The sequence below is a fragment of the Bubalus kerabau genome, chromosome 11 (assembly GCF_029407905.1).
Source record: "Bubalus kerabau isolate K-KA32 ecotype Philippines breed swamp buffalo chromosome 11, PCC_UOA_SB_1v2, whole genome shotgun sequence".
NCBI lineage: Eukaryota > Metazoa > Chordata > Mammalia > Artiodactyla > Bovidae > Bubalus > Bubalus kerabau.
In genome coordinates, this window is record NC_073634.1 from 8,605,649 (window position 1) to 8,630,618 (window position 24,970).

The window sequence follows — 24,970 nt, forward strand, 5'->3', positions numbered from 1 at the left end:
AGAAAAGAAAGCAAATGGCCCCTGGAGCTAAAGATTAACTGCACCTAAAATAACCAAGATGATGCCAGTCTGACCACTGATGACCAATTTGAAGATGACGGTTAGAGATGACTGTACTGTTTCTGCTTGTACCCCACCCCTCCACCCAACTTTGCCTATAAAAGTTCTCACCCTCTGCTTGTCAGTGGCTTCCCTGGTGGCTCAGAGGGTAAAGCATCTGCCTGCACTGCGGGAGACCTGGGTTCGATCCCTGGGTCGGGGAGATTCCCTGAAGAAGGAAATGGCAATCCACTTCAGTATTCTTGCCTGGAGAATCCCATGGACAGAGGAACCTGGTAGGCTACAGTCCAGAGGGTCGCAAAGAGTCAGACATGATTGAACAACTTCACTTTCTTTTCTGCTTGTCAAGGGGGAGTCGGCCTTTGGACAGATATCCACCACCCTACACGCACCCCCCTCAGTTGCCAGCATCTGAAATAAAGCATACTTTCCTTTCCACCAACCCAGCCTGTTTATTGGCTCTGGAGCAGTGAGCAGCCGGGCCCCCCACGCATACCTTTGTAACAGCAGGGCTGAGGGCTGCCTGCTGAGATCCCAGAAAATAGCTCTGTGGGGTGGGAAGCAGCTGTAGGCTTCAGGTTTCACTGGTCTGTGGTTAATTTGGGGACCTCTCTGCCAGGCATCAGCACCTGTCCTACAGGGAGGGCCAGGTCACCAGCAAGGACTATGATGACCACTGTGGCCTATGGTGGGGACCCCGGCTGCCCTCTGTGCTTCTGGAAAATTCCAAGGATTCTCCTCCAACCTGAGGAGGGCAAATGCAGGAAAGAGGTCAAAGTCCCTCTCGCCAGAAGTCAGAGTAAACTTGACCTGGAAAATTGAATTAGGTGCCATTTCTTCTACTGATTTGAAGGAGAAAATAAAAGAAACAGAAATGACACAAATGGACTTATTTAACAAAACAGAAACAGACTCACAGGCTTAGAGAATGACTTTATGGTCACCAGGGTGGGGAAGAATGGGGTAAGAGACAGTTAGGGAGTTTGGGATGGATATGTGCACAGTGCTGTGTTTAAAATGGATAACCAACAAGGTCCTACTGTAGAACACAGGGAACTCTGCCCAATGTCATGTGGCAGCCTGGATGGGACAGGACTTGGGGGAGAATGGTTACATAGAAATGTGTGGCTGAGTCCCTTTGCTGCCCATCTGAAGCTATCACAGCATTGTTAGACAGCTATACCCCAACACAAAATAAAAGTTTAAAAAATAGAGAATGCATGTTAATACCTAAAAGAGAAAGAGGAAAAGAATTGCTATTTGTGGGGTTTCTTTATCTTTACTGAATTCATAAATACAACTTAATTAGACTTAGATGAAAAACTAATCAAATTAGATGAATTGGTCCTAAAAACCTAGCCTGTGCCACCAAATCAGGAGAAGGGAGAAGGAGAACCTCCTCTCTCTCTTGAAGGGGTTTCAGAACCAGCAGGTGTGGGATTTTCAGACTTTGATCTGCTTAGAAGGCAGAGGAGAGGCTCCTGGAGGTTTTCCAGAGAGTGAGGCAGGACCCCAGGCTCAGATGGGGAGAAGAGACTCTTCTGAGTCTGGAGAAGGCTGAGCCAAGGGTCTCTCCACAGCACATTCAACCTGTGTGGGAGAGGGGACAAAGTCTTCCATGTTACAACCAAGCCTGAAAGCTGCTGTCACTTTAAATTCCCATCCTCCAAAAGCATGATGTGCCAAGTACCGCTCTTGGCTTCAGGGACACAGCTTCAGTAAACAGGCTCATAATTAGCAAGAGAATGATAAAACACAGTGGCCGGTAAGTTCTATGAAGGCACGTAAAAGAGGGTCAGAGTGACATGCAGTGGGGAGGCTTCTTTAGAAGGAGCCATGAAGAAGGCTTCTCCAGGGAGCTAGCTGAGTGGAGAACCTAAGGACATGAGAAATGAGCCCCACAGAGATCTGGGGCCAGGTTTCCAAGCAGAGGAAACAGCAGATGTAGATGCCAGGCAGGATCATGCTTGGCATGCTGGCAGAGCAGCAAGAGGCCAGTGTGGCTGGAGTAGGAGGAGGAGGAGAGCAACTGGGAAGCCGGGGAGGGACCTGAATGCATGGGAACTCTGGAGTGTAGTCTACATCACGACGTGGAGCCACAGAAAGGTTGACAGAAATAACATGATCTGACATCCTCATTGGACAGGAGCTTTGATTCTCTGGGGAGAACTGACAATGGAGTGGGAAGTGGCGTAGGGAGCTCTATGAGGCCATTGCTGCATCTGGCAGAGCATGAAGGTGGCTTGATGGGAGCGGGAGGGGATGACAGAATGTAACACTGGATTCCATGCCAGGTATCAGGGAAGTGGATGCATTGGGGCAGGGCCCAGTGATACCTGGATAAGAACACTGGAGTGTGTGTGTGGGGTGGGGGGGGGGTGGTGGTGGGGAAGACTTCCCTGGTGGCCCAGTGGCTAAGACCCTGTGCTCCCAATGCAGGGGAACCAGGTTTGATCCCTGGTCAGGGAACTAGATCCCACATGCTGCAACTAAAGATCCTGTATGTCGCAGCGAAGACCTGATGCAGCCAAACAAAAAACCAAAAACACTGGAGGGAAAGATTGGGGCTGGGGTAGCCAGAGTTCTGGGCTAGTTTGTGTTAGCTTTGAGAATCCAGACCACAGGTCCATGAATTTAGGAAAGAATCAAAGGGGGGAAGTTTTGTTTCTAAAACCTTCACCATAATATGGCGTTTGTCTTATAACCATGACCCCTGCTGAGATCACTCAAGAAGAGAGTGTAGAGAAGAGAACTGGGAACCGAGTCCTGGTGAAAGCCAAAGCTTTGAATTTAGGAAGAGAAGAAGGATCCAGTGAGAGGACTGAAAGGAAGCAGCCAGTGCGGGGGGCGGGGGCCGGGGGAGCACCGGGAGAGCATGGGGTCAGGGAACCAAGCCAAGAAGGGGTTTCCGGAAGCAGGGAACAAGCAACCCATCAAATTCACTGAGAAGAGACGAAGCACACAGAGAATGAGCTGTTAGATTTCCCAATTGGGGTCAAGGGTGACCTCAACAAAAGCCTATTGAAGGAGTGAACAAAAGCCTGACTGAATTGAGTTGAACCTAGTGGGAGGGAGCAGGTGGAGACAATGAACACAGCCCTCCAGAAGCTGGAAAGAGACTCTGAAGAAGGTTTCTGTAGCCAGAGAGGAATAGGGGGTCACGGAAAGGTCTTTGTCTTTGGCAATGGAAGTATGTCAGCACGTCACATGTTGATGAGAAAGCTCCCCTGTGGAGGGAGAAGTCTACAATGGGAGCAAGAATGATGGCTGGAACAGTGTCCAACTGTGGACAAAAGACGGCAGGGACTCCGTGCATGGAGGGGTATTTCCTTTTCTCAGGGGCTTGGACAGAACAATCTCAAGCAGAAAGATGAGTCCACATGCATGTGGACAGGTGGAGCCGGTGGTGGGAGCCCGGGAGATTCTCTTTTTGTTGCTTTTCTTGATGTAATAAATGCAACATCATTTCCTCAGCGTGTGGGGAGGGAGAAAGCATTGGGATTTTGAGAAGACAGAAGGTGGGAAATGTTCTCTAGGATAGAGGAAGCATGAACAGCAGGAAAATGTAGTATTGCAAGCCCACTGGGTGTGTGTGGTCATACATTAAAAAATTTTTTTTAATTGGAGTGTAATAGTACAAGTGAACTTATTTGCAAAGCAGAAATAGAGACACAGATGTAGAGAACAAATTTATGGATATGGGGAGCAGGGATGAATTGAGAGATTGGAACTGACATATAGACACTCTTGATACTATGTATAAAATAGGTTAGTAATGCAGATCAACTGTATAGCACAGGGAACTCTATTCAGTGCTCTGTGGGGACCTAAGTGGGAAGGAAATCTGAAAATGAGGGGATATATGTATATGTATAGCTAATTCACTTTGCCATACAGCTTGAAGTAAGACACGAATTGGTTGTGTGTGTTTCTATAGCCATTTGCCTGCTCAGGTCGAGGGCCGATGTGGACCAGGTGTGGGCTGTAACTATTACTGGAATGTGGCGTGCAAGTCTGATGGAACAGCAGGGGGCCCAGAAGAATCAGAATGAAGGGTCGTGAAGCCATTCACTTCCTCCTTCCAGTCTGAGCAGCTCGAGAAACAGGAGGCAGGTTGATGGGTCAGAAATGGTTGGCCTGGAGACACTAGAGGGAAGATGTGAGTGGGGCTGAGGGAGAGGAGCTCTTGGGCTATCTTAGGTCTTGCTTGAGTTTGGGGTGGGGTGTGGGTGAGGGGGCACCTTATCTGGAGCAGGCGACTCTAGATAGACCCTTCAGGCCTCTCGGACAAGGGGAGGCCAAGAACATTCTATGAGTTGTTGCACTTCAAGTTTGAGAAGAACTCTGTTTATTTTATGGTAACATAAGTGCTGCAACACGACATCACAGAGACGGTCCACACAGAACCCTCACCACATGCCGGCTTCACTGTCCTGAGATTACATGCCTTAAATCATTGACTCTTCTTTTTTTTAAGATTCTTTCTGATATAGGCCATCACAGAGTATTGAGTAGAGTTCTCTGTGCTATACAGTAGGTCCTTATTAGTTAGTAGGTTCTCATTAGTTATCTGTTTTATATATAGTAGTGTGTATGCATGCACGCATGCTAAGCTGCCTCAGTCATGTTCGACTCTGCGACCCCAAGGACTGTAGCCCACCAGGCTCCTCTGCTCATGGGATACTGGAGTGAGTTGCCATGCTCTCCTCCAGGGAATCTTCCTGAGCCAGGGGTGGAACCCACATCTTTCATGTCACCTGCATTGGCAGGCAGGTTCTTTACCACTAGCGCCATCTGGGAAGCCCAGTAGTGTGTATACGTCAATCCTAATCTCCCAATTTATTCCTCTCCCCCACCTTATCCCCTGGTAACCATAAACTTGTTTTCTGTATACATGACTCTATTCTGTTTTGTAAATAAGTTCATTTGCATCTTTTTTTTTTTTTACACTGTTGGTGGGAATGTAAATTGGTATAGCTGCTATGGAGAACAATATGGAGATTTCTTAAAAACTAAAAACAGAGCTACCATATGACCCAGCAATCCCACCCCTGGAGAAAACCATAATCTAAAAAGATGCCTGTCCCCCAGTGTTCATTGCAGAACTATTTACAATAGCCAAGACGTGGAAGCAACTTAGTGTCCATTAACAGAGGAATGGATAAAGAAGATGTGGTATGTATATACAATGGAATGTTACTCAGCAATAAAAAAGAAAAAATAAGGCTTAAATAAGGGCTTTAAATCATGGACTCTTTACAAAATCCTTAGGAGTCATGGTCCCCATTTTACAGAGGAGAAAACTGGTGAAAGAGATGATCTGCCCTTTCCTGGGGGTTGAAAGTGAAGTCGCTCAGTCATGTCTGACTCTTTGCGACCCCATGGACTGTAGCCTACCAGGCTCCTCCCTCCATGGGATTCTCCAGGCAAGAGTACTGGAGTAGGTTGCCATTTCCTTCTTCAGGGGATCTTCCCAACCCAGGGATCGAACCCGGGTGTCCTGCATTCCAGGCAGATGCTTTAACCTCTGAGCCACCATAAGCCATGATCATTGTTTGTTTGAAGTAGTTTGATAAAAGTGACACAGCACAAAGCTGTTTCTCTGTGGAGAGGAGAAAGGGGCTCCTGAAAGGGGGAGGCCATTTATTTGGGGGAAAATTATACCAAGGACATAAAGATGCTATGTTTTAGAAAATACATCTTTCTTTGTATTTTCATACATTTTAAGAAATGTTCTTTTTGTTGACTGTAGGATTGGTGATTGATTTTGAATTTATCAGAATAACAAAGAAATAGTTTCCAAGGAGGGCAGGGATAGCTCCTGGGGGATATCTCAGAAATGAGTCAGAATTGTTTTTGTCACTTCGATGATTAGATGGGATGAGGAATCTAGGTGGCACTCATTGGTGGAGCTGAGGAATCTAGGACTTTCATGTAAAATCTGCTTAAATTAAAGCATACATTTTTGTCCAGTTTGAAGTGACTTTTTCTAGGACTACTGCAAATTTTCTTTTCTTTTATTGGAGTATAGTTGCTTTACAATGTTGTGTTAGTTTCTGCTGTACAACAAAGTGAATCATCCACGTGTATACATACATCTCCTCTTCCTTGGATTTCCTTCCTATTTAGGTCACCACAGATCACTGAGTAGAGTTCCCTGTGCATGAGGTTCTCATTGCATGCATGCTCAGTCATGCCCAACTCTTTGTGACCCTACAGATTGTAGCCCAGCAGGCTCCACTGTTCATGGGATTGTCCTGGCAAGAATATTGGAGTGGGCTGCCATTTCCTCCTCCAGGGGATCGTCCCCACCCAGGGATCAAACCTGCATCTCTTTCTTTTCCTGCGTTGCAGGCAGATTCTTTACTTCTCAGTCACTGGGGAAGCCCAGGTTCTCAGTGGTTATCTATTTTATACATACCCCAGCCAGTACTCTTGCCTGGAAAACCCCATGGATGGAGGAGCCTGGTAGGCTGCAGTCCATGGGGTCACTAAGAGTCAGACACGGCGGAGTGACTTCACTTTCTCTTTTGACCTTCATGCATTGGAGAAGGAAATGGCAACCCACTCCAGTGTTCTTGCCTGGAGAATCCCAGGGATGGGGGAGCCTGGTGGGCTGCCGTCTGAGGTGGCACAGAGTCAGACACAACTGAAGCGACTTAGCAGTAGCAGCAACAGCAGCAGCAGTATTTATATGTCAATCCCAATCTCCTAACTCATCCTACCCTCTCTTTCTACCTTGGTGTCCATTTGGTTGTTCTCTACTGTGTCTGTTTCTGCTTTGCAAATCAGTTCACCTGTCCAATTTTTCTCGATTTCACATATATGTGTTAATATATGGTGTTTGTTTTTCTCTTTCTGACTTTCTTCAGTCTGTATGACAGTCTCTAGGTAGGACTACAACAAATTTTCTAGAAGATCAATTCTCTTTAAAACGGAGGGAAGATTGTACTTTGTTTTGATTGGAATTTTACCGAGTTGTTCACCATTTTAGAAAACCATCACTCTGCCCATAATATCTCAGTTACCGTGGCAACATACCTATTAGCTGACATTAGTAGCTGTGTAATCACAGTGATCTTACTTGAATATAGACAAATATATTTATTTAGCTCTTATTTTTAAATGTTAGAAATAAAGAAAAAGGAATGCTTTTTATTACAATTGGTAAATTACCTGACTACTTGATTTTATATTCTAGTGTGGCCGAACTTAAGGATTCACATATCAAAAATGCATTATTCTACTTTATAGTTAAAGCACTGTGCTGACTTTTAAAATGATTGTTTGTAGTTATGTTGTCTTTCCACTGAATTTCAGAATAAGAAAGAGAATATACCTAATATTTGTTACCTAAGGGATATGGGATCTGGCACGGTTGAGAACAACTGTGGCTATGGTAGTAGCCAAAGTGTATAAACGACCTGAATGTATGTCAACCTGTGAATGAATAAATGAAAGGCAATATATCTATATGATGGAATTTTATTCAGCCTTGAAAAGGAGTGAAGTGGTGATACATGCTATGACATGGATGAACCTTGAAACAGTACATGCTAAGTGAAAGAACCCAGACATAAAAAGCTACATACATATGATTCCATTTACATAAAACATCCAGAATAGGCAAATCCACTAAGACAAAAAGTAGATTAATGGTTTCCGGGGTCTGAGAAAAGGATGGGTGGGGAATGAGTGCTAACAGGTGTGGGGTTTTCTAGGGAGATAGAAATGTTCTGGAACTGGATGGTGGTGAGAGTTACACAACATTATAAATATACTAAAAACTTCAGGGCTGATGTCCCTTAAGATTGACTGCTTTGATCTGCTTGCTGTCCAGGGGACTTTCAGGAGTCTGCTCCAGCTCCACAGCTTGAAGGCATAATTTCTTAGGACCTCTGCCTTCTTTATGGTCCAGCTCTCACAACTGAATGTGAACACTGGGAAGAATGTGAACACTGGGTCAAGGTTGTTCTTGACCTTTGTTGGCAGAGTAATGACTTTCCTTTCAAAATCCTGTTTAGGTTGGTCAAAGCTTTCCTGCCAAGAAGCAAATGTCTTTTAATCTCATGGCTGCAGTCACCATCCGCAGTGATTTTAGATTCCAAGAAGAGGAAATACGTCACCATTTCCACCTTTCCCCCGCTCTATTTGCCATTAGGTAATGGGTCCAGATACCATGATCTTAGTCTTTTTAATATTTAGTTTTAAGCCAGCTCTTTCACTCTCCCTCTTCACCCTCATCAAATGGCTCTTTAGTTCCTCTTTGCTTTCTGCCATTAGAGTGGTATGATCTGCACATCTGAGATTGTTGATGTTTCTCCCACCTATCTTGATTCTAGCTTATAACTCATCCAGCCTGGCATTTCTTGTGATGTGCTCAGAATATAGATTAAACAAACAGGGTGACAGGAGATAGCCCAGTTGTACTCCTTTCTCTATCTTGAACCAATCAGTTGTTCCATAGGATTCTAACTGTTGCTTCTTGACCCACATACTGGATTCTCAGCAGACAGGTAATGGTCTGGTATTCACATCTCTTTAAGAATTTCCCACAGTTTATTATGATCCACACAGTCTATCATCAATTCAGTTCAGTCACTCAGTCGTGTCAGACTCTTTGAGACCCCATGGACTGCAGCATGCCAGGCTTCGCTGTCCATCACCAACTCCTGGGGCTTGCTCAGACTCATGTCCATTAAGTCGGTGATGCCATCCAACCATCTCATCCTCTGTAGTCCCCTTATCTTCCTGCCTTCAATCTTTCCCAGCATCAGGGTCTTTTCAAATGTGTCAGTTCTTTGCAATAGGTGGCCAAAGTATTGGAGTTTCAGCTTCACCCTGACAGTCTTTCCACCAAATATTCAGGGCTTATCTCCTTCAGAATGGACTGGTTGGATCTCCTTGCAGTCCAAGAGACTCTCAAGAGTCTTCTCCAACACCACAGTTCAAAAGCATCAATTCTTTGGTGCTCAGCTTTCTTTATAGTCCAACTCTTACATCCATACATGACTGCTGAAAAAACCATAGCTTTGACTAGATGGACCTTTGTTGGCAAAGTGATGTCTCTGCTTTTTAATATGCCATCTAGGTTGGTCATAACTTTTCTTCCAAAGAGCAAGCGTTTTTGAATTTCATGGCTGTAGTCACCACCTGCAGTGATTTTGGAGGCCCCGCAAAATAAAGTTTGTCATTGTTTCCATTGTTTCCCCATCTATTTGCCATGAAGTGATGGATGGGATGCCACGATCTTAATTTTTTGAAAGTTGCATTTTAAACCAACTTTTTTACTCTCCTCTTTCACTTTCATCAAGAGGCTTTTCAGTTCTTCTTCGATTTCTGCCATAAGGGTGGTATCATCTGTTTATCTGAGGTTATTGATATTTCTACCGTCAATCTTGATTCCAGCTTGTGCTTCATCCAGCCTGGCATTATATATTCTGCATATAAATTAAAGTCTATCTTACATTATGTAAGTGCTTATGATCATCATCATGACTGTCATTCTTCAAGGCCATGTAGAACTCCAATGAAACACTGAAGTCAGATGTCACAAAATGTGATCTAAGGATGATCATCTGAAGAGTTATCCAAAAGGCAGATTGTTGCTCTCTACCCCACACGTACAGAACCAGAATCTCTGAGCATGGAACTTGGAATATACGTTTTTCACACTCTCCTTGGAATTTTTATTTATACCAAGATTAGCGAACACTCCTTATGAAACCTGAAGCTGAAATATTAAGTTCTATCCAAAACTATTCTATGTCAATTTCAATCTCCCAATTTATCCCTCCCCATCTTACCCCTTGGTAACCATAAGTTTCTTTTTTACATCTGTGACTAATTCTGTTTCATAGATAAGTTCAATTGTACCCTTTTTTTATATTTCACATATAAGCAATATCAGATGATATTTATCTGACTTATTTCACTCAGGGTGATAATCTCTAGGTCCATTCATGTTGCTGTAATGTCATTATTTCATTCTTTTTTATGGATGAGTAATATTCCAGTGTATATATGTACGGCATCTTCTTTATCCATTCCTCTGGGACATTTAGGTTGCTTCTAACTTCTGGCTATCGTAAATAGTGCTGCAATGAACACTGAGGTGCATGTATATTTCCCAATTATGGTTTTCTCTGGATATATGCTCAGGAATGGGATTGCTGGATCATATGGTAGCTCTGTTTTTAGTTTTCAAAGGAACTTCCGTACAGTTCTCCATAGTGGCTGTTACCAATTTACATTCCTACCAACAGTGAAGGAGGGTTCCCTTTTTTCCGCACCCTCTCTAGCATTTATTGTTTGTAGATTTTTTGATGATGGCCATTCTGGCTGGCCTGAGGTGACACATTATTGTAGTTTTGATTTGTATTTCTCTGATAATGAATGATTTTTCAAAAAGCTGTTCTAGCTCTGCATTTTGCTCCTTTCTCTAGAAAACTGTTTCTGAAAATGAATAGCTATAGCTTTCTGGGAAAACAGCTCTCCCCATGATCATGGTCATGGTTACCAGAATTTCCCCCAAAAGTTTCTTTCACAATATATACCTGATTGTGGTCAATAATCCTCAAGGTTCCAAAAACTTCTAAATGTTTTCACTGTAGACATCATCTCAGCACCTAGTTTTTCCTGTGTGTACCATCTCTTAATTATCTGACCTTCTGACCAATCTCACTACTGACAGAAGCTGGCAGCCATGCAATCATCTCCTCCAGTCATTTTCCTTCCTTTTTTTTTTTTTTTTTTTTTAAGAAAAAGAATGGCTTCCTAGCTGGCTCAGTGGTAAAGAATCCACCTGTCAATGCAGGAGACGCTGGAGATGCGGGTTTGATCCCTGGGTCAGGAAGATCTGCTGGAAAAGGGAATGGCAACTCACTTCAGTACTCTTGCCTGGAGAATCCCATGGACAGAGGAGCTTGGAGAGTTACAGTTGGGAGAGCGGAGGGAGGGTTGCAAAGAGTTGGATGTGCCTGAGTACTCTTGTCCTGGAAAATCCCATGGATGGAGGAGCCTGGTAGGCTGCAGTCCATGGGGTCATGGGGTTGCACAGAGTCAGACACAACTGAGCGACTTCACTTTCACTTCTCACTTTCATGCATTGGAGAAGGAAATGGCAACCCACTCCAGTGTTCTTGCCTGGAGAACCCCAGGGACGGGGGAGCCTGGTGGGCTGCCGTCTATGGGGTCGCACAGAGTCGGCCACAACTGAAGCGACTTAGCAGCAGCAGCAGCAGTAGGGACTAGCACACAGCACACATAAGCAGAAAATGAGAGGCAATGAATAAAAGGGGAAATGAGTGCAGTTTTCCACTGAGAAATCACACACAAGCCAGTCTTGGGATGATGGCTGCCTGAAGATCAAATAACAATAAAGTTTGGAAGATGAAATTTCAGATTATGTGGCAGTAGCTGTGGAATCCCAGTTTTAATGATAGGTCATTGAAATTGCTCTTTTAACCACTCAGCTGAATCTTCATATGCGGGCCTTTGTCTTCAAAAAAGAGGAAATTTTGAGATGATCTAATGATGTGAATCTATTCATTTTTTTTCTTCTAGGATGAGAAAGAACAACGGACTAAAGATATCATTCCTATATCCCGGGTCCTATAAGGCAAAAACTCACAGTCACCATGTTTTGATGCCAAGTGCAGCTTTTGCAGCAATTTGAGCAGGAGTCATTCATACCAGGCATTTTGCTCAGAAAATACCTGTACCAAGGAATTGTAATATCCTTTGTGGTCACATATTACAGGATAATCCTATGTGAAGTATGTTTAGGTGTGAGTCACATTTTTTTTTTAATGCATATTCTTGGTATATTTCTATCCATTGGCACTTGGGCTACATGGTGGAATGGACTTTTCTAGTACTCGCCTGTTAGGAAATCCAATTTCATTTTAGAATTGGTCTCTCCATTTTATTAAGTTTGTTCATCATTTATCAAGGGGTCACGAAGATTCCCTGGAGAAGAAAATGGCAATCCACTCCAGTATTCTTGCCTGAGAAATCCCATGGACAGAGGATCCTGGTAGGCTCCAGTCCATGGCGTTGCAAAAGAGTCAGACACAACTTAGTGACTAAAATGTCATGCCATGTATAAAACAGATAACAAATAAGGACAAATATACCACGGGGACTTCTAATACTCTGTAATGGGTCATATGGGAAAAGAATCTATAAACAGTGAATATATGCGTAACTGATTCACTTTGCTTTATAGCAGAAAGCAAACAACATTATAAGTGAACTATACTGCAATAAAAATTTTAAAAAGAAAATATCAGTTCCAGGTCCCCTGGCTAGAAATTTAATTTGGGGATGGGACCCCAGGGTAGCAGCAGTTTTAAAGGCTCACAGATAGTGAAGGACAGGGAAGCCTGGCCTGCTGCAGCCCATGGGGTTGCAAAGAGCAGGACACGACTGAGTGACTGGACAACAGGTGTTTCTAATGTGGCCAAAATTGGGAGTCCGCCTACCCTACATATGTGTTGGTCTGCGTTCTCTGTGTCTGCTACTTCACCGCCTAGCTCAGGTGTCCAGGGAGGGGCATTACTTTAACTCAAATTCGGAGTGCTGCATACACAGAAGCCCGAAGGGCTGTATTTTTCAGAAGCCCCTGTATTTTTCAATTTAGACTTGCATATTTCTACTCAGTGCCTCCCGTGCGCTCCGCAAAGGGCTAAGCACTTTTGCGAATATGAAACGCCTGACGCTCAACCAGGTGAAGAGATGTTCACGTTTCTGGTTTCGTTTGTTGCGATTCCTGCCGCGTCCGCAGAGCCTAGAATAGTGTTTGGTACGTAGTAGGCGAATTGCTTTATGCGACACTTGAAGGACAGTGACTGAATTCCAGGTAATCCTGCCTCCTTTTGAATCGTAACAACGAATCAGTGAAACGGGTTTCTATCTCTGACTTCTTGGGCCGAGACCTCCGACACCATCGGATCCGTGCCTGGAGATGACACCTAGCCGCCGGGTACCTCCTCGATTCTGTCCCACCGTTCGGCGGCCGAAAATGTGTCCTAATAAGGTTCAGTTCAGCAGCGGCCGGGATTAGCTCGGAGTCACACGAGTGGGCGTGTCCAGCCTCTCGCCTGGGCGCAGCCTCAGAGGGGAACTCACCTCCCCCGGCCCCGCCCTATTCTCTCCCGGAGGGCGGGGCGAAGGGCAGGCTGGGAGAGGAGGCGAGTGGAGCCTGCGCGTGCGCGGTAGAGAGCGCACGGGCCGGGTGACTGTGGCCGGCAGGGCCCCAGCGATTTGACAGAAAATGCAGGTGAGCAAGCCGGGGGTGGGGTAGGGGGCTCGACGCCTGGAGGCTGCGGCCGCTTGTTTTGCCCCTCTCGGTCCAGGCGGGCGGCTGCGTGTCCTTGCCGGGCCTGTGGGAAGTGCCTGGCGCCTCAGGCTCGGGGTGGCCACGCGAGTCGAGGCCGGCGCAGGCGCAGTGCGGACGGGCGGGCGTGGTCCCTCGAGTCCGCGGGCTGGGCGTGCCCGCTCCCCTCCGTGTGTCCCACCCCCGAATCTCATCTTTGAGGGTAGTTCTCCGTGAGGTCGGCTACCCTGGGCCTGTGAAGGCCTCTGGATCTTACCTAACAGAGTTACTTCCTCCTTGTTAACTTTCTTAGGGAGCACCTGAACAGGTGCGTTATGAACCCCCTTCACGGATGCGGAAGCTGAGGCTCGGACAATTGGAGGGCTGAGGGGGTCGCATAACATAACCTGTGTTCTTGACCCTGCCTAGAGCTGAGTGAGGGGTTACAACATCCTTCCCTCTCTGCCTCCCAATGTTGGTGTACAGATTGAGGTCCGTCCACTGTGGACCCTAGAGTCCAGCCTGAGGGTCCTTCTGCCCAGTTATTAATACTTTGCCTTTTAAAATGGATAAAACCAAATCCCTCAGTTTTGTTCTTTCATTGTATCAGGAATTTACTAATGCAGTTTGACTAAAAACCCATGGTTCAGTTCGGTTCAGTTGCTCAGTCGTGTCCGACTCTTTGCGACCCCATGAACCACAGCAGGCCAGGACTCCCTGTCCATCACCAACTCCCGAAGTCCACCCAAACCCATGTCCATTGGGTCGGTGATGCCATCCAACCATCTCATCCTCTGTCGTCCCATTCTCCTCCTGCCCTCAATCTTTCCCAACATCAGGGTCTTTCAAATGAGTCACTTTGCATCAGGTGGCCAAAGTATTGGAGTTTCAGCTTCAGCATCAGTCCTTCCAATGAATATTCAGGACTGATTTCCTTTAAGATGGACTGGTTGGATCTCCTTGCAGTCCAAGGGACTCTCAAGAGTCTTCTCCAACACCACACTTCAAAAGCATCAATTCTTTGGTGGTCAGCTTTCTTTATAGTCCAACTCTCACATCCATACATGACCACTGGAAAAACCATAGCCTTGACTAGACAGACCTTTGTTGACAAAGTAATGTCTCTGATTTTCAATATGCTGTCTAGGTTGGTCATAACTTTCCTTCCAAGGAGTAAGTGTCTTTTAATTTCATGGCTGCAATCACCATCGGCAGTGATAGAAAAGTGAAAAAAAAAAAAAAAAAAAAGACACCGTGGAAATGGATGCTTTTATGAGAAAATCTCTGACGGACTGAGTTTTGTCACTGTTAAAGGACCCTCCTCCAAAGGTCATTCTGCTGTCTCCTAGATCTCCCTGTGGTCTGGAATCCTGATGAACTCATCTCTGACTCAGTGGCAGAAGGGAAATGGAGTTAGTGTGGGTTTGATTGGGGTTGGAGAGGTTTGTGGTTGTTCAGTCTCTCAGTCGTGTTGGACTCTTTGTGACCCCATGGACTGCAGCAGGCCAGGCTCCCCAGTCCTTCACCATCTCTTGGAGGTTGCTCAAACTCATGTCCGTTGAGTCGATGCCATACAACCCTCTCATCCTCTTTTGCCCCCTTCTCCTCCTGCCTTCAGTCTTTCCCAGCATCAGGGTCTTTTCCAGTGAGTCGGCTCTTCGCATCAGGTGGCCAAAGGATTGAAGCTTCAGCTTCATCATTGATCCTTCCAATGAATATTCAGGGCTGGAGAGGATGATCATCTCCAAATACAGTGTATCTGATGAAGAGGAAATTCAGGGCTGCCCTGGCCTCCTTTGTGTTCTTTGTCCTTCAGGCTCCTGCTCAAAAATGTTGTGTCTTAAGAGGCCTTCCTGACCACCCTGTGGAAGGGATTCTGTTTGTTTGTCTTTGATATATTTCAGCAGAACTGGCTAGGGAACTGGGGGTAGAGCCTGGTTATCCCAGTGCCCTTTCCACAGCTTCCTGGTTTCATATTCCAGACCTGCCAAGACATGCCAAACCAGGGTTTGGGCAAGCCGTGTTCTGGAGCTAGGAGCCCACCTTGACATTTCTTTTTCTGATAGTTGATCCTGGTAAGTTTGACTTGTTCCATCCTGCCAGTGTCTTCCTTAACGCCATGGCTCTCCCAAGTTTGTGAGGATTAACTAGGTAGGTACAGGCAAAGAACTTTGTGGTGTTGCTGGCATATAGGATCATCATGCTGATCAGTAAGCATCAGCTATTGTGAACTTCTCCATGGTGTCTCAGCTCTTCCTCTTAGCCTTGGCCTTCAGGGAATCAGTCAGGCTCTCTTCCTTCTGATTTTCTTGCAGCCACTCAGGACTTTGAAATATTCTATATCTTGTACACGGGCCCTTTGCACAGGCCCTTCTGCCTGGAAAGTAATTTCCAAAATTTTCACTCCTCTGTCTGGTCCCCTCTCACCCTCCAGTCACAGTTAAATGTCGCCTCTTCTGAGAGAATGTCTTTGCCCATCCTGTGGACTGCACGCCCCCTGGAAGTCTAGGTCAGCAGCCTGGTCATTGCATTTGTCATAACGTATAATCTATTTCTTTGTATATTTAATTACTCACTGACTATTTCTTTCTCTCACCTATAAAACTGGTGACTTTGGCATTCCTCATGCTTCCCTACCATCTAGTACAATCATTTACGTATAATAGGTACTTAATAAATATCTGTTGAACGAATCACTCTGAGTCATTAATGAAAATTGACCAGAAACCAGGTCAGAGCCTTGCCATCAGCATGGATGTCAGTCTTGACATCATAGCCTGATTTTTACCCTAAGACAAGAAGATTGGAACAGGGGTTGTATGTCTTTTGACAGATTTCCAGAAATAGACTTCAGAATAAGTTGGTGTGAAATCCCCTTCTTACCACTTTCCCATTTGAACCCTTGTCCAACATGTGCCCTCCACAGTGGACTTGGCCCTCACAGTACCCTTGGTCCACCTCCTCTAGGACCCCAATGCAGACACCGAGTGGAATGACATCTTACGCAAAAAAGGCATCTTGCCTTCAAAGGAAGATTTGAAAGATCTGGAGAAGGAGGCAGAAGAAGAGGAGCAGCGGATCCTCCAGCAGTCCATTGGTGAGCTTACCTGTGTTTGTGATTCTGTGTCTGTCTGCTTAGGAAACCTTTGCCGAGCCTCTAACTGCTTCAGTAGAAGGATCCTCTGAGCGAGAGTTGGGAGCACGGATTGAGGTGCTGGGCTGGACACTGCCTCTGGGCCCTCCAGCAGGGCATCTCTGGCTTCATCTTCCTGGGCCATAGAACTGGGGGCACTTCAGAGGCTCCCTCCATCTCCACAGTTCCTGGTCTGTGTCTTTCTTCAGGGTTATCAGCACATGATAACCCTGAAGAAAATATTTCTGAGTCTCCACCTTTTGGTCAGTGATTCAGATTAGTTAATGTCATGGAAATCTGCCCAGAAGTTTTTATTGTTTGTAGTCTCCTGAGAAAGCAAAAAAGTGAAGTCACTCAGTCGTATCCGACTCTTTGCAACCCCATGGACTGTAGCCCACCAGGCTCCTCCTTCCATGGGATTTTCCAAGCAAGAATACTGGAGTGGATTGCCATTTCCTTCTCCAGGAGATCTTCCCAACCCAGGGATTGAACCCGGGTCTCCCGCATTGTAGGCAGACGCTTTACCGTCTGAGCCACCAGGGAAGTCATAGTCTCCTGAGTGTATGCTTTATCTTTGTGGTTGGATTGGGAATATGAAAATAACTTGATTTAGGGAAACATAAGATGCTTGTGGTGTGTGCGGTCTAAGGTCTTTCTCACATGTAGGTATACCACTTGAATTGGAATCCCTTGTGGTGCTTGTCAAAAAAACAAGCAAACAAACAAAACACAACAGCACACAGTCCCCACTGAATCAGAATCTCTGGGGGTAAGGCCAGGAATGTGCGTATTAAGCCAGTGCCTCAGAGAGTTTCTGATTCACACCAAAGTTTGAGAACCGTTGATCACAGGAGCTAGGACTTCTGTCCCATGTTGACATGTTAGGGCTGATTTAGAGGAGAATTTATTACACAGCGTTTATCTAGCAAGTGTAATAAATTCTATCCAGTTACTGAAGGACTGCTGTGTGCTGTGTGTTTTTTAGGCACTGGGGCTTTATCTGTGCGTGGGCCAGCCAAAACACCCTATCCTCTTGGAGCTTATGTTCTAATGGAGGAGACAGACAGTAAATGATACATGAGTGAAATATAGGAAAATAAGGCAGGAAGGGGTTGGAGGAGAAAGTGAAAGTCGCTCAGTTGTGTCTAACTCTTTGTGACCCCATGAAATGTAGTCTGCCAGGCTTCTCTGTCCATGGAATTGTCCAGGCAAAATACTGGAGTGGGTAGCCGTTCCCTTCTCCAGAGGATCTTCCCAACCCAGTGATCGAACCCAGGTCTCCCTCACTGCAAGTGGATTCTTTAGCATCTGAGCCACCAGGGAAGCCCTGGTGGGTATAAGGTTGGAGGAGGGGTGGGTATAATTCTAGAGGGTCAGAGAGGGCCTCACTGGGAGTGACATTTGGGTAGACCTGAGGGAGGCAAATGAGCAAGTGGGAAGCGTGTTGGAGGATCTGCCAGGAGGCCAGGGGGACTGGGAGACAGAAACAGGAGATTCAGAAGAACAAGCAGGGGTCAGACACTTAGGACCTTGTAGTTTCTAGTGTGGACCTTGGCTTCGATGTCTAATGAGGTGGGCATCATTGGAGGTTTGAACAGGGAGGGACGTGCCCTGTGTGTTGACAGCACCTCCCTGTTGTTGTCTTACTGAGCGTGGACTGTGGGGGCGGGCAGGAGGCGGGCGGCCAGGGGAGACGACTGCAGTGGCGCCCTTGGCGAGTGATGCCCTCGGCTTGGACCGGAGTGGTGGGTGGGAGTGGCCAGATCTGGGTGTATTTTGAAGGTAGGACCGACGGGATTTGCTTATGGATCCTGTGATGGGTGTGAGAGCAAGTAAGGCAGAGATGACTGCAAGGCTCTGGGCTTGAGTGGCCAGAAAGATGGAGTCACCACCTGAGATGAGCAAGGCTTGGGCAGGAGCAGGTTTGGAGGTGAAGATCAGGAACTCGATTTAGGACTAGTCACTTTGAGATTTCTTATTAGACAAATACAGATGGTAGGTGAGCAGTTGGGAATGCTTTCTTAAATCAGAAGTAAGGGCTAGAGGCATACATTTGGGAGTTGTCAGCACGTCAGTGGGTTTTAAAGCTGTAAGATGCAGTCACCAAGGGAGCAGGTATAGGTGAGGAAGGAAAGGAGTCCAGTCAACAGAGGGTCCAGGGGAGGGGCCAGGAGGGAGGAGAAAAAGAGGCCAGAGGAAGATGGACTTTCAGAGAGGAGGCAGTGATGGATTAGGCCAAATATGCTCATCAGTTGAGAAAAGAGGTCATTACTGACTTTGATAAGAGCAGGTTTGGGTCATGTCAGGGTGGGAGTCAGGGGACAAAAACCTGATTGGATGTCAAGAAGCAAGAGTCTTTATGGCAATAAAAACAAAATACAGATTTTTACAGCCATTGATAAAAAAGAGAAGCGAGAGCTGCCTACCACTCACAAGGGAAGACCAGGTGATAATCCCTTTACCTCTAGCAAAGGTGTGCTGGGGAGGACCCCAGAGGGTATCCCACCATCTTGGAGGCATGAGAACTGTTACGCGCCTGTCCCTGCGCATCAGGGACTTGCAGATTAGGCCACTTGAGCTCAGGCTAATACACCTCTCTCCTTTTATAAATTTGGGAAACTTTCCTGTTTGTATCCTTATTGTCATGTGAATGTAAGAGAGCCAGGCTGGCTGACCTTTTAAACATGCTCTCCCATTCTTAGTTACTGTGTAACACCTTGGATGTGTGCATGCGTGCTAAGTCGCTTTAGTCGTGTCCGACTGTTTGTGACCCTGTGGACGTGTAGCCCACCAGGCTCCTCTGTTCATGGGATTCTCCAGGCAGGAATACTGGAGTGGGTTGCCGTGCCCTTCTCCAGGGGGTCTTCCCGACCCAGGGATTGAACTCACATCTCTAAACATTCTGCATCGGCAGATGAGTTCTTTACCGGTAGTGTAACACCTTAACTACTTTTTATTTTGGTTTTGATGGGCTAGGGGCCTTTTGGTATTGCATGCACTCCTTTAGGAGAAAAGTGAAGGAGAAAAGACCCAAAATGCATCTTCGTTCATCTTTTACATTTTTGGTTTTTCACCAACTCAATGACATTCAGTGAAAACATATGAAGACATGACTTTGGAAGAACTGGAGGATAATGAAGACGAATTTAATGAGGAAGATGAACGTGCAATTGAAATGTACAGGTTAGTGCCACCCAGAGGGACTGCTTGGTTTTTCATGAGGCACTATAGTGTGCGTCCTCTGAAATAAACCTGGCACATAGGTAAGTAAACTTGGACCTTTACAGTTTGCCGTGTGACGGGGTGTGTGTGAGCGCGTGTGTGTAAGATGTCTCTCTCCTCCTCCTGTCGTGCAGGCAGCAAAGGCTGGCCGAGTGGAAAGCCACCCAACTGAAGAACAAATTTGGAGAGGTTTTGGAAATCTCTGGAAAGGATTATGTTCAAGAAGTTACCAAAGCTGGTGAGGGCTTGTGGGTCATCCTGCACCTTTACAAACAAGGGTGAGCTGCTCTGACGTGTGCGTGTGTGCGTGCTCAGTCTCTCAGTCGTGTCTGACTCTCTGTGACCCCACGGACAGTAGCCCGCCAGGCTGCTCTGTCCATGGGATTTCCCAGGCAAGAATACTGCAGTGGGCTGCCATTTCCTTCTCCAGGGGAATCTTCCTGACCCAGGGATCAAACCTGCAAGTCCTGTGTCTTCTGCTTTGTCAGGGGGTGTTCTTTACCTCTGAGCCACCTGGGAAGCCCTGATGCCTATCTTTAAATATTAATTTGAATTTATGTCTTGAACATCTCAGACTTATTTCACACCAGAGGGTTTTTTTAACTAATGTTTTATGTGTTTTTGCAGATTTGCCCAAATGTTACTGTCTAATTTTTGTCTTAGGACTTTCAGATTAATATTTGTGACTAATACAAGTAGCTTTATTAAATTGTAGCAGAACAGATTTTTTTTTAAATTGTAAATGAATTCCTCAATCACTTGTCCCTCTGAGAAAACTCCAGCGTTTCTCGACTCCGTGTCATGAGTCACTCTCCTTGATGGCGCGGGTGACCTTTGTGAGCGTTGTCCATGGCGAGTGGTGCAGAGAGCCCCTAGCGCCTCACCTTCAGTTTTGCTCCCTCCGTGTGGAGTCCAGTGCTTGTGTAGGAGTTTCTTTCAAGCAGGAAGTGCGTTCTGAATCACACATTCTAAGCCTTGGATGGTCTCTCCTTTAGAAAAGCAAGACAATTATCTTTTACAGTGGAGCTGCTTTTCTGACTTACTCAGTCAGATTAAATTGCACTTTGGCTTTTGAACACTTTGCCCAAACCTATTAGAAAGTTTTTAAACACCGTCTGTTCATCTTGGCTGGAGTAGCAGAAGCACTTGTGAAGTTGTCATGAGGTTTTCTATGGGGCATTAGGGCGGCTGAGGTTTACTGTACGCAGACACAGGCTCACAGTTGCTTCTCTTTATTTCACAGGATTCCCCTCTGTGCCCTGATAAATCAGCACTTGAGTGCACTAGCCAGGAAGTTTCCTGATGTCAAGTTTATCAAAGCCATTTCAACCACCTGCATACCCAATTACCCTGATAGGAATCTGCCCACGATATTTGTGTACCTTGAAGGTGACATCAAGGCTCAGTTTATTGGACCTCTGGTGTTTGGTGGCATGAACCTGACTTTGGACGGTAAGAACTCTTTGAGGTACACATGAGGGATGGGGAGGGAGTGCGTCTGTTGTTAAGGGTGCCTGTTTCCTAGACGCAGGTGGGATGACTTGTCATAGAGTCACCTTTGTCCCATGTGAGTGATTGTGAAAAGGGAAGAACATTGAATCTGTCATCTTAGATGAGTCATTGGGAGAAATTACAACTGGACTCTCAGTTAAAAGAGGGCACAATGGATTTTAAAATATTTAATATTATTGTCTGTGCTGTTTTATTTGTCCCTACAGTTGAATATGTTTGTTTTTTAGTTATAACTCAAGATCACATCATTCATTTCTTATTTAATTCACCCACACATATTAGTGACATGTTTATATGTAAATATACATAAATATATATAAATTTATACATATATAAATCTCTATAAAATATTTTTTTCAGTTGAAAGGAAGCTTTTAAATGAAAAGTTTATTTAATTCTGCCTCTTAACTCCTAAAGGATATATCTTTTATTTGTTTCTACTTGTGAAAAAGGAGGTATTAAAATACATATGCACACATAATATGTGGGAGAGAAGCTGAGGCCCATGAGCTTCCTACTAGGTCAGATTCTTTATCTCTTTAGTGCAGTGATATGTCCAACTATGCTTTAGTTAGTAGCCTTTAAAAACATATATTAAAATATGACTTTATATTCTACTTTATATAACTATATAAGATATTCAACTGGGAAACATGTAAACTGGGAAACGTGTAAACAGATACATAGATGCATATATATATCAGTTTTGCTTTATTCCAATGTTCAAAGGTGTATGATATTTCTAAGTATGTGTTTTGCCTCTTATTTTGATCTTTGAACATAGCATTAGGGGAGAGAGAGAGGTATACAATAATAATTATAGTCTTTGTTTCTAGAAAAAGTCTCATTTGTAGGCCAGGCTCCATGGAATTCTCCAGGCAAAAATACTGGAGTGGGTTGCCATTCTCTGCTCCAGGGGATCTTCCCAACTCAGGGATCGAACTTGGGTCTCCTGCATTGCTGGCAGATTCTTTACTGTCTGTCTGAGCCACCAGGAAAGCCCCATATAAATGAACATTAACATTAAATACACTCACTGATGCACATGCATGTACGTGTGAATCTAAATACATCCTTAAGAATCAGGAATCCTAAGAATTTTTTTTTTTGAGAAGTTTATTGAATTTGTCATTGAACGAAGATATCTAGAGCTGAAAATACTGATGCTGTTCATCTCCGTGGAACACTGAATTAATGTGATTTCAGTAAAATTGGTTTTCAGATTTTTAAAAAAATATGTTAGGCTGTGCTGGATCTTTGTTGTAGCATTCAAGGTCTAGTTCACTGACTGGGGATCGAACCCAGGCCCCTTGCATTGGGAGCATGGAGTCTTAACCACTAGACCATCAGGGAAGTCCCTGGTTTTCAGATTTTAATAGAAGTTTCCTAATTAGTAGAGCATCAGTTTAAACCAGACTGTTTGGTGTAGAATCTTTCTGACAGTCTCTCACTCCTGCCTGGGTAGAAAAATATATCACTTGATTTTGCTTCACAGTGTCTCACACCAATGTGGATTTTCACTGATTATAAGAGGGTGAAATATAGGATACTTTGGCCACCTGATGGGAAGAGCTGACTCATTGGAAAAGACCCTGATGCTGGGAAAGATTGAGGGCAGGAAGAGAAGGGGACCACAGAGGATGAGATGGTTGGATGGCATCACCGACTCAATGGACATGGGTTTGGGTGGACTCTGGGAGTTGGTGATGGACAGGGAGGCCTGGTGTGCTGCGGTTCATGGGGTCACAAAGATTAGGACATGACTGAGCGACTGAACTTAACTGAACTGAAAATATAGGAGCTTAGCCTTTAATCACTGATTCTTTTTTTTCTGACACTTTTAAGAATTATTACTACTTGGAACAAATGTATCAATCCTAGCATGTCATCATACATTGAGCCTTTGACTCTAATAGGTTGAGATATTGGACATTAGGTTTAAGAATTTCCTTTTGCTAAATAAAATTGGATTTAATAATTACATTGCCAGCAAGACTGTGAAAAGTATTTTCTTAATATATTTCATGCTGATTTCTTTCCTGGGACATTGTGTAAGCCAAGAAGCTAGCTGTGAGAAGATGGGTTTAGTCCTTGGGTTTTTATTAGTTATCCTGGAGGTTCAAATGTATGTAATATTTCATCTCATTTTATGAAAAGTTTTTGCAGGTGTTTTTTTTTCCTTCTTAAGGGTCTGATTTTTTTTTTCCCTTTCTTCCAGGTACCTTATAATTATGACCCTCAAATTGTCATCAAGTGTGGATGGTCATAGTTTCTGCTTAGAAAAACACTGGCTTGAGGTTCCCACTCAGGCTGAGTCTTAGGCAATTTGCTTTTTCTTTATCATGCAGAGTTGGAGTGGAAGTTGTCTGAGTCTGGAGCCATCAAGACAAGCCTGGAGGAAAACCCCAAGAAGCCCGTGGAAGACGTGCTGCTGTCTGCGGTGCGGTGCTCCGTCCCTGCCAGGAGGGACAGTGATTCTGAGGATGACTGAGGCCGTGGCCCTGGTAACCTGCTGAACTTTCCCAATGGGATACAGCATCTGAACTTTTTTTAAAAAAGGAAAAAGTAGGAACGTATACTGTGTTTTTTTTAGTCTTTTATATTACGTTCTGAATCTCATAGATCTCAGAAATAATCATTGCTGGGAATCCTTTTAAATTTCTGGGAACTCTCTTTTTAAATTAATAGTATTTCCTTAAGAAAAAAATAAAAGCCAGATATTAGTTTGGCAGATGTCTATGTTTTCCTCGCTTATATTTTAGGTCAGCTGTAAGACTATTCACTATTCGTTCACATAAAACTATTAAAAAAGAAATACAGAGTTTTTTTTTTAATAATGTGAGTAAATTATACAGTGGAAAATGGCAAGCTAAGCTTTGCATTTATATTATTTGTTTTTATTTTTTTATAGAGCTAGCAATAAGATTATTAACTCAAAGGAATGATTGCTAGGAAGAAGTATTAATATTTATCCTGCTTAGAAGAAATAGCCAATAATTTTTTGAAATACTGTCTTATCAAAGTCTAAAAGATTAGGCTTATCAAACTAAAAGATTCCAATTTACTGCCATTTGAGGTCAAATAGTTTTTCTAGTTAAGATAATTTTTTGTTTTCAGGCTGTTGAGATGTGAGCTAATCTCAATTACTGTAAAAGGTGTCACCTGAGACTCTTTTTTGGAAATAAATAGATACAAGCACACACAGAGATAGCCAAAGTGTATCTCAATCAGTCAGTAAAAAACATAACAAAATGTTTTCTGAACCAGAATCCTCTTAGCATTTACCACTTCTCGTCAAATTGACATTAACAGAGTAATCAGGGGGACTGTTGTTCCCTTATACTTGTGTTGAGTAATGTTGTGCTCACTACACCACACATAGCAAAGACTCCTGGTTTGAATCTTTAAAAAATATGAATCAGTGAGGACACAGAGTTCCTTCAGATTATTGGGGGTTTTTGCTATCATTCAGAAAGAAACAAGCAGCTTGACCCATGTGATCTGTCAGAAGTATCTGCATTACTGACTTTATTTTTATATACATGTGAGAGCCAGCACTTCTGATGGAAACTGCAAGAAATCCTTGAAGGATTTCTCATGGAATTTTAATTGCAGGGTGGAAATAAGCCTGGTCAGGCCTGTCACTCATCTGCTGGTCCCATGGCTTAGATTTTCTGTTGTCAGCTGACAGCAGAGTGAAGTTCAGTGGCGAAGGTGTGACTGCC

General features: G+C 44.5%; 1 protein-coding gene across 1 annotated transcript; it reads left to right on the forward strand.

The window, feature by feature from the left end:
- The first annotated feature begins 13,191 nt into the window (after nt 1-13,191).
- Nucleotides 13,192-24,451, forward strand: PDCL3 (phosducin like 3). The gene is made up of 6 exons (XM_055539451.1): nt 13,192-13,342; nt 16,346-16,475; nt 19,604-19,694; nt 19,868-20,011; nt 20,977-21,185; nt 23,594-24,451. Exons 1-6 carry the CDS (start codon nt 13,337-13,339, stop codon nt 23,734-23,736), a joined length of 723 nt encoding a protein of 240 aa, XP_055395426.1. The 5' UTR covers nt 13,192-13,336; the 3' UTR covers nt 23,737-24,451.
- Nucleotides 24,452-24,970: the final 519 nt, after the last annotated feature.

Excerpts from the sequence above, each read along its gene's own strand:
- PDCL3 (XM_055539451.1), top strand. Across the intron at positions 19,695-19,867 it reads CGTGCAATTGAAATGTACAG|GCAGCAAAGGCTGGCCGAGT; the intron begins GTTAGTGCCACC and ends CCTGTCGTGCAG. Across the intron at positions 21,186-23,593 it reads CATGAACCTGACTTTGGACG|AGTTGGAGTGGAAGTTGTCT; the intron begins GTAAGAACTCTT and ends TTTATCATGCAG.